Source organism: Sander lucioperca, chromosome 5 (assembly GCF_008315115.2).
Source record: "Sander lucioperca isolate FBNREF2018 chromosome 5, SLUC_FBN_1.2, whole genome shotgun sequence".
Taxonomy (NCBI): domain Eukaryota; kingdom Metazoa; phylum Chordata; class Actinopteri; order Perciformes; family Percidae; genus Sander; species Sander lucioperca.
In genome coordinates, this window is record NC_050177.1 from 33,725,826 (window position 1) to 33,738,264 (window position 12,439).

Here is a 12,439-nt window from a genome sequence, read left to right on the forward strand (position 1 = left end):
TACTGGAGCTAGTAGGTAACCTGTGAGGATGCGTGCTACCTCCAGGTTCATGGTAAGAAAGTAAACTTACATTTTGTCAATTTTTCAATTTATTTTTATCTTACAGTGGACACATATCCCTTTCATGAGTTAATTTATGTATCTTATTTAATTATCATGGAGAACAGAGGAAACATACTCAGTTAAGCTAAGATAGCTCTTATCTCACTTATGGCGCCAGGCCAACATATATTTTTAACAACTTGCAACAAAACAAATCTGTTGACTATTTCCTTTTGGGAGGGGTGCGAGTGTACAACTGGACTACAGACTTAACCTTTCATATATGCTGTTGGTTACAGGTCACCTCAGAAATCCAGAGATAATGGCCAAGATCCAAAAAGAGCTGCTTGACCGAAGGAATGAGCTGGCCGTTTCATATCGCAGACAAGTATTTAAGTTGGAGATGGAAGTGAGGAAGCAAAGACTGAAGGTAGAGAGGAAAAAAGAGATATGAAGAAGATGGAGAATATCTCTGAGTTATGCCACAACTCAGAAAGCCCACATATGTTAAATCTTCGCTACGGGCAAATGCCAGTCAGGCACACAAACTCGGACTTGCTAACATATATCATTTAAGAGAATAGGAGAGCAATCAGAAAAATGGCACCAAATAGAGAGAGGTAATTGAGGGAAACGGCAAACATTTCAGATTTGACAAAACTGAAGTAAAGAAAAGTAAAATATTCTTTTACAACATTAGCAACCACCATCAAATATCCTTGCAACCACTTGATAACACCGTAGAGTCAAAAAGCATTGTGCAAATAACAGTGTCCTAACTTAACGCCACCTGACCCAATCTAATTCATCCTAACCTAGCCTAATTTAACCAAGGGTAGCCCAACACATATCCTAATTTAGCTTCGGTTAGGTTCTGGCAGATTCCTTAGGGTTAGGGTTAGACCCTAAAAGACAGTAGAAAGAAGAAAATAAGGCAAGAATAGGTTGAAAAAAGTGACAAAAACTTTGAAAAAAGCAGAAAAAAACTTTGAAGAAGGGCGCCTGGATAGCTCAGTTGGTAGAGCAGGCGCCCATATATAGAGGTTTACTCCTCGACGTGGCGGGCCTGGGTTCGACTCTGACCTGCAGCCCTTTGCTGCATGTCATTCCCCCTCTCTCTCCCCTTTCATGTCTTCATCTGTCCTGTAGAAATAAAGGCTGAAAATGCCCCAAAAAATGATCTTTAAAAAATAACTTTGAAGAAAAAAAGACAGAAGAAAAAAGTAAGTACTTTTCCGGTGATGGCTGAGCGTTACTGCGCAGCCTCAAACTGAGCTCGAAGACGTAGATGTGACGCAACCTGTCTGAAAGTTGTAAGTCTTCTGGTAGCTGTGCCAAGAGAAATCTCAATCATTCTGAATCTTGCGGATACGGAGAGCGTAGGTATATGTAAGGAGATAACATAGGCACAGGCTAATTATTGCTAACTAAAATGCTAGTTAACATTAGTAATTAAACTTAAACAGCTAATGTAAGTCCAAACTGCCTGCGAGCTTCTCCTGTACCATACGGTAATTCCTCTACTATGCGACAGTAAGTCGCGTGGTTATGACACAATCGTTAGCCTATTTTTATAAAAACGTCTACTACGGAGCCATAACGTGAGGTACAAGGTAATGGAGCCTTTTATACATTGTCGTGTTTCTTTAGAAATAAACAATGGACAAATAGAGTCTTTAAACGCTTCAGATGTAAAGTTATTCGCTGTTAAAGTGGCGCCAAAATGAATGGCAGTCAATGGAATGCTAACGGGGGGTGATGGCTTGTTAGCATCAAAATGTAGGTTTCATTGAAACCTACTGCCGGGTAGCTTGTGAATTTCACCAATTTATCACTGAAGTTATCTTTCTTCATAATAGCATATAATAATTAATTTGTTGATTATATTTTGAATTAATCATTTAAATCTAGAAAGTAACTAAATGTATTAAATAAATACACTGGAGTAAAACTTATATTTGCTCGGAGTTAATGTATAAATTTGCAGAAAATGTAAATACTAAAGTGAAGTACATGTAGCTCAAAATTGTATGCAAGTACAGCATTTGCATATATATGTACTAAGTAAATTGTGTAATATATTTCAATATTTATATGTAGTTGAAACAAACCGACAAAGGACAGAACAAGTGTAGGCCAGACAATATTAATAGACATAAAGATACCAGCTTGTTTCTAAAATCACTGAACTGGATTTTTTTATTCAATATTTTTCTCCAAACATTACACGGAATCTTTCAATGATACAGTATATATACATACACATCAGTGTATTTCTTTATTTAAAAAGTTGAGGGCCACTGGACAATGCAGCTGTGCGTTTTAAGACAGGATTGCATTTTGGACGTTTGTGTACTGAAGAAATCCACATATGGGTCACAAGTAGTTTAATGTTTATGGGAGACTAGAGTGCCATCGGTGTTTGCCTTACACCAAAGCTAGACTGGAGAGTAGACTGTGCAGGAGCTGCCGGGTGAGTGGCACAATGACAGTGGAGGATCAAAACATGGAGAGCAGCAATATCTTCCTCAACAGGAAGCAGTGTAGCAGTGCAAATTAAATGTTACCAGCTACATGACTGAACCAACTAAATACACCACTAATGGCAAACAGCACCTTTAAGAGTGTACCCAGAGACGATCAATCTATTATTTTTTATACATGTAATCATTTTTGTATTCCTGTAAAATAAAAAAATAAACGGACATACTGTAGGATAGTTTGAGAAACACTGATAGACATGCTGCTCTTAACCCAGTTTACAATGCTCGAAGCTGTGTACACAGGCCAACAGTACAACGCTAGGTTTCAGAGTCACAAGATGCTCCTTGTGAAAACCGAACAATCATTTTAATTACAGATCTTTGGTACATATCAGCTATTCGATCCCATCTGCTGAGTATATTAAATATTTTAAAACCAAGCAGCTCCAAGGAGACTCATCTGAAAGGTTGGCTTTTTACCCAGTGATGGAACACATGAGTGGGCAAATTTTTTTTCCAGTTTTAACTGATAACATAAAAGAATGTACCCAGTTCTGGACTGGGCTGGTGTAAGTGATCTCTTCCCATCTGAACTACACCACGTGTTTTCTGTACACAACTAGCAGAAGTTTGTCTGGGAGAGGGATCCCTTAGGGCTAAGCATGGGCGAGAGCATGTCCGAGCACTGTAGGGAGTGAGGTGGCTGGGATGGTTCAGGTCAGATGGGAGGTCGTCAGTGTCACAGACAGATTAGCGTGGCCTCTACATCATCCCCATCTGCATTAGCGTGTTGGCATACGCCATGGGCTTGACATTCGGATGAGGCTGTACAGGACAGTGAGAGGCAGACAAACATTAGACCATGCTTCAACAAACATTTGAATGATTACAAATGAGTCATCAATAGCCTGATGCAAAGTGAAATGGCCTAACTAGTAGCCAAATGTGTTTTTAGTAGTTGTTTGGTAGTTTTTTGTGTTCGGGGGGAGAGGTTGTATTGAGGGACATGTACAGTGTTTGTTTATTATCTTACATTACATCATAATTATCCTGTTTACCTCCATTATTATGATTTTGTCAATAAAGCAAATTGAAACTGAAATAAATGAGATGCACAGCAACATATATATATATATATATATATATATATATATATATATATATATACATATATATATATATATATATATACATATATATATATATATATACATATATATATATATATATATATATATATATATATATATATATATATATATATATATATATACTTACTTAACTATAATTTAATAATTATAAAAATATCACTCATAATATTTATTAATAATACTGTAATGGGTCACTACAACAGAGGTTTAACGTAATATGTTTTATCTTTCAGAATCATTTTACTGAACAGGACCAGTTGAAACCGTGGCCCGGTAGATGTCACTAACATTATGCACAGAATAATGCCACAAGTTCAAAATCTGTACTATGAACCACTGAACTAATAGGCACGATGACAAAAGATGATGAAATAGAACCCATCAATTAGAAAGCCCAGTTCCAAAATTAGTGATAAATAATTATTAATTAATAACAGAATTTCCCATAACAACTATAATGAATATAACAGTTAATGTACAGGATACTGACCACAGCAGTGAACTGGTGAAATTCTGGCTTGAGGTCTGATCCCCTGAGGTGGATGTAAGCTCCTTTGTTTCCCATCTGATCACTGGGGAAAGGCAGAATGACACACAACAGTTTCAGTGAACAGCCTTGCTAACAGCTGACTTAAGTCTTAAGCCAGACGGCACGATTACGTACCAGTAGTTGGGTGCTGAGAACACGGTGATGCACTTCCCTGAGTGAGTGACCTCGTAGCCCTCAGCTTTGACCTCATGACTACGCACAACAAAGTCCAGCTTGTTCTGTTCCAGGAAGCGCTCCGTCACATCTGGTCCGAACTGACAACTCACTCCTCGCTTGCTGACTGATCGGCCATTCTACAAATAAATAAATAAATAAATAAATAAATAAATAAATAAATATATATATATATAAATAAAAGGAGAGAGAGAGAGAATTGGACAAATACATTTCATACATAAATACATTTGAATTTGCTCAAACACAAACAACTGGATACTCTGAGCAAATAGACCTAATGAAGTATTGGGTGTGTGGGAACTGACCTGAGGCTGTGGATCTGACCAGAGGAGGTCACACATGGGACCTGTGAAAGAGCGGCGGAAGGTGTTGAAATGTACCCATTTTGCTTTCTACAGATGGTTTATTGGTGCTAGATTTATACTTTTATACTGATGGTGCACTTGGGAGTCTGAGCCTACCTGAGTCGGGAGGCTGTCTGTTCCTGTCAATCTTCCTGAGGTCATCCAATGTGACACCATCTTCACTGAACAGTCCACCATGCATAACCTGAGACGGAGAATCTCGTTAGAACTGTGTGCACAGTACAAAATATCAAACCACTGCGGTTGCAAAATTAACAGCAGTCATCAGTAAGATCCGGTAAATTATGGCTGTTTGTCCATTATACAGGAAGTATAGCCACATACACTATCGTCAGTAACAGTCACTACAATAATTTAAAGATAGTCAAATAACCCATCACAAGTAGTTGCATTGCCTGGTAAAGGTCTCTTTGAGGAAACATGCATTTAAATACACCGTCTGTGAATGAAGACAGTATATATAATGCATCTCCAGGATAAACAGGCATGTAACGATAAGTCATGTTAGTCTGGTATCTTTACTAACACCAAACCCCTTTTCAGGTTCACCTCTATTCCAAAATCCTTTCTGAAAAATGACAATAGCTCAACTGGCTACAGAATTTAAGTATCAATCTGATGAAGAACAACAACATTGGATGCACGACCCTGTGACTGCTTTCAGCTTACAATGCCACTACTTACCAGTACTTTGCTGTTGATACACTGTGCAAGAGGCAGCCACTGGAAGACCTCACTGAACAGCTGGAACATCTGGGCTGTGTACTTGGCTTTGACCTCCCCTTCAAATCCATACATCTGGTTCATGTTGTCTGTCTCGTGGTTACCTGCATGTAAAAATCTTGATTAACAATGCTGTTTAAATAACTTTATATGCTAATAAAAAGTCTGTAATGGAACAGTAGAAACCAAATGAAATGAATTTCCGTGTTGTGCTTTGAACTTCATCACAGCACACATGTATTCAGTGTGACACATTAATATGGCACGCTAAAGCACACATCTGCCAACACTACACATGCATCCACAGGCTCATGCACAGACGGAGTGTAAGTGCTCTCACCCCTAAGCAGGTAGAAGTGGTCCGGGTAGAGCAGCTTGAAGCCAAACAGGGTAAGAATGACCTCAAGAGAGAAAGAGCCACGGTCCACAAAGTCACCGTTGAACAGCTGAATTCGGTGGTTAAGCATTATGACGCACACGTTTCGAGGCTTTCAGCTGTTGCCGTAGTTGTTTTAGACACAGAATGGTACAGACAAGGAGCATGGCTGCACTCAACACACATTTAAAAGCTGATGGGTGGATGTCAAAAAGAAAAGGATACATAGGGGTTGGTCTCTGAGGGTAAGCCGTTCAACTTGAAGATGTTGAGGAGATCGTAGTATTGCCCATGGGTGTCACCGCAGATTGTTATTTTTTCTGTCTGCGGCAAAGAGAAACAGAACACCTTAAATTGAGTCCCAAAAAATATAACTGTACAAAACAACCATGAAAAATAAATGTTTTATATACTGTACTCTTGTGCTGTGACTCCAACCCCTGCAGTCATTTTATGAGCTGATCAAAGAATATAAGTACTGTTGTACATGACGTAACTGCAACTTTTAGTCACTTTGCCAGTGATTACTTACCTCTTTTAATGTGATTTCGACAAGACTTGGTAGTTTCGATAGAACATCTTTAACTTGCACCAAAATCTGAAAGATTACCAAAAAAAAGTTAAATAGCAGGTACATGCCTACACTGCCATTTACTTCAGCCAGTGTGTTTCATAGGAACAAACATGTTTACCTGGTAAGCACACTTTCTGTGCAGTTTCTTCTGGTCTTTGAACCAATCCATCATCTCCTTCATGAACCTCAGTGTGACCTTCCCATCCTCAAGTTTGGGACCTTCATAGTCATCCTCAATCGCTGCAATACAAGATCCCCTTAATTTCAGATGAAAAAAATCGAGAAATACAGTGCAGAATCAAATGGTTCACTAACAGGCAACTTACTCATGCTTTCGATGTCCAGAGAGTCGACAACAGATTTTTTTATCTCATCGCTGGCAATGGCTCTCTCAAAAGCCTTCTGTTTCACAATCTTGTTACATTCCTGATACTTCATCTTTGCATCCTTGTCATTTGGTCGAACCCTCACTACCTATCATCAGAACAGGGAAATGAAATAAATTAGCCACACTGTTAATCATCAACTGGCATCAAGGCCAACAAATTGACTTAGTGCAGCTGTAAAGACCAGGATGTAAACCGTTATAACAGTATATTAAGGTTTTAAATCCACAGTTTATACTGGATAATGAAAAGACTTCCACCATTTACAGTCAGTCAGTCACTGTTATGCCACATACATGTATAAATCTAGCTCCAACCTCTCATAGCTTCATAAGGATAAACTCGCATGTTCTGTTGTCATGGGACTTGGTTCAGTTTGTGCAATAAATTGCTATGACTATGGCTGAGCTTCAGAGGTCTTTGTTGCCAAAGCCCCAGTATATTTATATTGCTTACAGCATGAGCAACAACAGGCACCAAATTAGCTGTGGTATGAGTGCCTTCACTGGATCTAATTGGCATCATGACTGGATTAAAGGATAACAGGCTGTTAAGGCAACAAGAAGAGCCTAACACACGATGACAGATCAACAGATGGAACTGGAGAGCGCTTTCTTTTAAAAATAAATAAATCAGAACATTTAATTATACTGTGCACATTGCTCATGTCTCACATGCTCTAGGTTCAGACTAAATGACAGTTGAAATTGTGCGGCTACGAAAAGTCAAAGAAAGATGCTATTTCTTACCGTCTCATAGTCCTTAAGTGCAGCCTTGAACTTGCCCAGTGCCATGTTGGAGGTGGCACGGCGATAATATCCCTTAATGTAGTTTTTGTCTATCTCCAGGGCCTTTGTCGCATCAGCCAGGGCATACCCATAGCACTCTGTGCGTAGGTATGCCAGGCTTCGGTTGCTGTAGTAGATAGCATTGGATGGATTGACCTCCAAGGCCTCCGAGTAGTACTTGATTGCATTTTCATAGTCTTTGTCTGAAAAACAAACATCACATCTTCACTGGAAAGTTTGTGGTTCTACAAAGTTCCAATAAAAAAGTGTCAGAAACACTGAGGGCAGTTTGGGTTTATTATTTATTTCTTACTAGAACTGATGGCAGATATTGACAAGGTAAAAAATGAATAATTACAAATTAAAATGTAAAAACTGGAATGACACAAGTTGCTTTTTTTTTTAGCCAATATCACTGCCATGACACATGCTATTCTTATTCCCACTCTGTAATAGCAAAATATAGACCAGTTATGGACCAAACCAGAAAGGAGAATGATGGCCAAGCTACCATCCCTGATGGAGAACATGCCCCCCCCCCCCCCCCCCATGCCGGACACTGTGACAGCACTGAGCAGCTCCTTCAGCGACAGGCTGCTTCACCTGCAGCGTGTGAAAGAGAGACACGGCAGGTCCTTCCTTCCTGTCAGACTTTACAATCTACACTGCTCCAAGTCAACCACACATACCAAAACTGACAACTCACTCATGTGCAATATCAAAGTTCAATTAACTGTGCCTCTGTGCAATACTGTAAATACTTTGTATTCAACCTTTCAGTCCATTTACTCATTATATTATTTAGCCTTACTGTTTACTGAATTTAAAAAGGTTTATGTATTTATTATTATATCTTGCATTTTTTAATGATGCCTCTACTATTGCAAATGTACCCACAGTGGGACTTCTAAAGGATTATCTTACAGCATTTCATTACTTGTCCATTTTAGTGGTGTAACGGACCACAGTTGATCCGCGGTTCGTACGGATTAACACTCATGATTCGGAATGCATGTGAACCGCAAATTAATTGCAAAGCTTAACCATAATAATAGTGTGAAATACATTTTTACTGTCACTGTTACTTAAAGTAGGCTAATTAATCTCTATGGAGGGTTGCCGTGAAAAGATAAAGGCAATGCAGTTTTCTGTTCACGTGAACGGGGCACGTTAAAAGCAATTGATAGAGACAGAGGAGCGGAAGAATTCGAAAAGCTGTGACGCCTGCTAAAGCTACGTTCATCAGCGGAAGGTGGTAGTTGAGTTACCCAAGAATATGGGGCTTTGAGCCGGGTACAGGACACAGTGAGCTGCTGTTCGTTTCCCTGGACATTGAGTTTAGGCTACAAAAAGTGAGCGTCATTGTGGCAACGGTTGCGACACAAGTTTAGGCACCAAAACATCTAGTTAAAAAAGATTGTTGATTATGATTTGGATTATAACACTCCAAGGAACACGCATTTCCGGGGTTAAAGTACTTTGTCCCCACCCTTCCCCCCAGTACTTTCTGTAATAAATGGAAAGCATTTTAAAAATAAATAAATTTATTGTTGTAAATTGTTGATCGGGGACTCAAAACCGTGATCCTTTCCGAACCGTAAATTCAGTTGACAGCTAATACAAAAATGCACTTATCTCAGTGACGTGTGTGACACAAATTTGCAATGCTTGTTTCTACCTACTTGGGTGTAATATTTGCCAATAAGCAGGCAGCACCTAACTGACACAATTTACTAGTTTGACATGCTAATCTCCCCGACATGAAGAAGAAATAAGTTTTATATTAGGATAAAGTATGTGTCATATTCAAACTGCAATTGCCTACTGGTCATGAGTAATAGTGAGTAAATATCTAACCCTGTCCTGTTTATTTTGTTATGCAGTATACCTCAGACAAAAGGCAAACCTGCCTATCCTGATTTTACAACAGACAACCTTACTCTTACATCTGCTCTAACTCATCACAGTGGGCGCCCTGTAGAAATCCCAAACTTAAACCTACAGGAAGCATGTCGAAAGATACTGTATATATCATGTATAACATAACACCAGTAACAGCTGAGAGGCATTTTTAAATATACCTAAACAAACAATCAAAACAGAGATTACATAGTGGACCAAAGGCAGAGAACTTGACTTTGATTATTGATTATTTGATTATTGATGTGAAAATACTGTGTTGCAGCACCACAACAGCAAAATAAGTAGATACACAGAGAAAGGTAAAAATAAAATAGAAATAAAAATAGAAACTATAAAAGAGTAATTCAATTTAAAAGGTGTATAAAGTAAATAAAATTAGCTCTGCCTTTACAAGCTACAACATTAAAGTGATTTAATAATAATTAGGGGTGTGCAAAAAAATCGATTCACATTCGAATCACGATTCAAAATCTACCGATTCAAAATCGATTCATAGAATTCCAAAAATCGATTAAGTTTTTTTTTTTTATTAATTTTTTTTTTTTTTTTTAAATTGTATGTCCACTGCAATCATGGAAAAAGTAACTACATTTACATACTGTGAATCGTTTTTTTTGTTTTTTTAAATCGAGAATTGTTTTTGAATCGAAAATTGATTTTGAATCGAATCTTGAGCCTGAAAATCGATATCGAATTGTGACATTTTCTGAATCATGCGCCCCTAATAATTATAATCCAGTAATATAATACATGAATCTGAATGGGCCTAATAAGTACTTTTTACTTTTGGTCCTTTAAGCATATTTTGATGCCGATTTTGAATGCAGGACTTTTACTTGTAACAGAGTATTTTTTTACACTGTGGTATTGCTGCTTTTACTTTAGAAAACTTCCTCCACCATTGACAATTTAACAATTTCTTGGACCTAAACGGAGGCGCAATTTGACTGTTAGTATTTACATCCTTTCAAAATAAACTGCCGTCTAATTCTAAATTCAACTGAATTAAACCGTAACCATTTTGAAACACTTTAAATTATGCAGCTGCTCACATGCGCTCGCTGGCTAACAGAATATTCTAGGAGCTGTAACGTTGTCTGGATTTCCTTTTAAACTACACGATAACCTGATAACACGACTGAATACAAACACATGGGTGAACACAACATGCGGTTAAAACCCAGACAGAAAATACCAAATCTGAGCAAGCGAGCAGTGCACTATGCACGACACGCGTGACGGCATGTGTTAACATCGATGCTGTAGCTTCTGATGTTGTTCTGGCTGCTAGCTGCAGTGTAATCCAATGAATGGGGTTTACAGTTAGCATGGTTCCTCAGCAATGTTAGCCTAGCTTAACATTAGCAACCCGGCTGCGGTTTGGAGCGCGTTGAAACACAATTATGTCGGTACTGTAATTACTACTCACATGTTTGTCTATTATACACTGCTGATAAAAGCCATTGACTTGACAGGTATGTCACATTACCTTTAAAGTACTTATTCGCCTTCTCCTTCAGCAGTTCTGCATCATTACCTCCCTCCGCCATCTTCTTCACACTGCCGTTTTCCGATACGCGCGCCATTGACTGCACTGTCGCAAAAGTCGCAAAGTCTTCTTTTCTTTTTTTGCAGTAGCCTACTTTTTTTTTTCTTTTTTTCTGTTTTTTTTTTTACTGACGGTTAAAAAAGTTACTGCTGCATAAAGATTACGTCTAAATATATTGAAAACCTGTGTAACATTATTTTTCAGTCGTAAGGAAATTGTAATCCAAGTCAATCATTAGTGTTATTAAAATGTGTACGTAGGCTAGATTCAACTGTCATTGCAGTAGCCTACAGTTAACAACGAAATGCAGTTTAGCATCTAACCAGAAATGCAAAAAGCAGTGAAGCAGAGTAATGCACATAATAATATAGTCTACAAAGTATAGCCCTAATTAGAATGTTCAATAAACAGTGGGGGTATTAATACACTATATATACAGTGTGGCTAACAGTAGGCAGTGCAGGTAGTATAAAATATATAGCCTAGTGCAAAGTAATGCTAATAGTAGACAAAGGTTTTCGGTGAAATTAGTCTTTTTTTAAATATTTGTAACTTGAAAAATACAACAAACACTGTAGTGAAAACAACAACACTTTAATACAAAGATAAGAAGAAAAAAAACTACAAAGATTGTTTAATTAATAAGCCAAATGCAAAACTGCAATACAATTCTGGTTAAAATGATGCAGCCTTGTGTAGTTAATTCATATGTGCATGTTGTGTTGAGGTTTATAGGCCTGAAAAGGAAATGTTTTGTGTTTCCCTATCCAATAATAATTTCCTTTGATCTTAGTTTGAATAAAGGCAAAGCTTTTTTATTGGTGGATGAGTATGCGACTGAGAGATATTGACAATGACATTTCAAAGCTAAAAGTACAAAACACCAATCAGGAATAACACTTCCATTCTTTTAGCTTGTTTACCAGCAGGGGTCAGTATAGACCTTTACTGAAATACCCATGAAATTAAGCAACATAACCCTTTGTAGACAACCATAACTGCTGATAATACATTCATGTGAGGTTAACCAGAAAAATGTTCAAATGGTGAGTAATGTGTCAAAACTGAATCATTAGTTAAAGATTAGGTACATGATTCATGTGCTAGCTAATTACCCCTGGTTTGTCTGGAATTAGGACTCTAATTTTGAGGGATTGTCTGCACATCTCTGCCTCTCTGACTGAATTACAATAATATTCCAATTAATTAAAATGTAGGCTCATGTAACACAAAAGTACAGCCTCAGTCACAAGTCCTTTTGGTCATATTCCAGATGCCTCAAGGCTTGCTTGAGGATGTTGCAGTGGAAGTTTCTTGCCATCTGAACGCTGCACTGTTGCCCTCCTGGCAAC

General features: G+C 38.0%; 1 protein-coding gene across 2 annotated transcripts; it reads right to left on the reverse strand.

The window, feature by feature from the left end:
* Positions 1 to 2,211: 2,211 nt before the first annotated feature.
* Positions 2,212 to 11,161, reverse strand: ppp5c (protein phosphatase 5, catalytic subunit). 2 transcript variants are annotated; one of them, XM_031285134.2, is made up of 13 exons: positions 11,028 to 11,161; positions 7,577 to 7,818; positions 6,768 to 6,915; positions 6,560 to 6,681; positions 6,400 to 6,465; positions 6,093 to 6,191; positions 5,832 to 5,937; positions 5,453 to 5,595; positions 4,865 to 4,952; positions 4,709 to 4,749; positions 4,341 to 4,519; positions 4,167 to 4,248; positions 2,212 to 3,350 (listed from the first exon to the last, which is right to left on the reverse strand). In XM_031285134.2, exons 1-13 carry the CDS (start codon positions 11,122 to 11,124, stop codon positions 3,288 to 3,290), a joined length of 1,476 nt encoding a protein of 491 aa, XP_031140994.1. In that variant the 5' UTR covers positions 11,125 to 11,161; the 3' UTR covers positions 2,212 to 3,287. The 2 variants fall into 2 exon arrangements, with proteins under 2 accessions (XP_031140994.1, XP_031141000.2); XM_031285140.2 differs by lacking the exon at positions 11,028 to 11,161 and adding an exon at positions 8,127 to 8,281.
* Between the last annotated feature and the right edge of the window lie 1,278 nt (positions 11,162 to 12,439).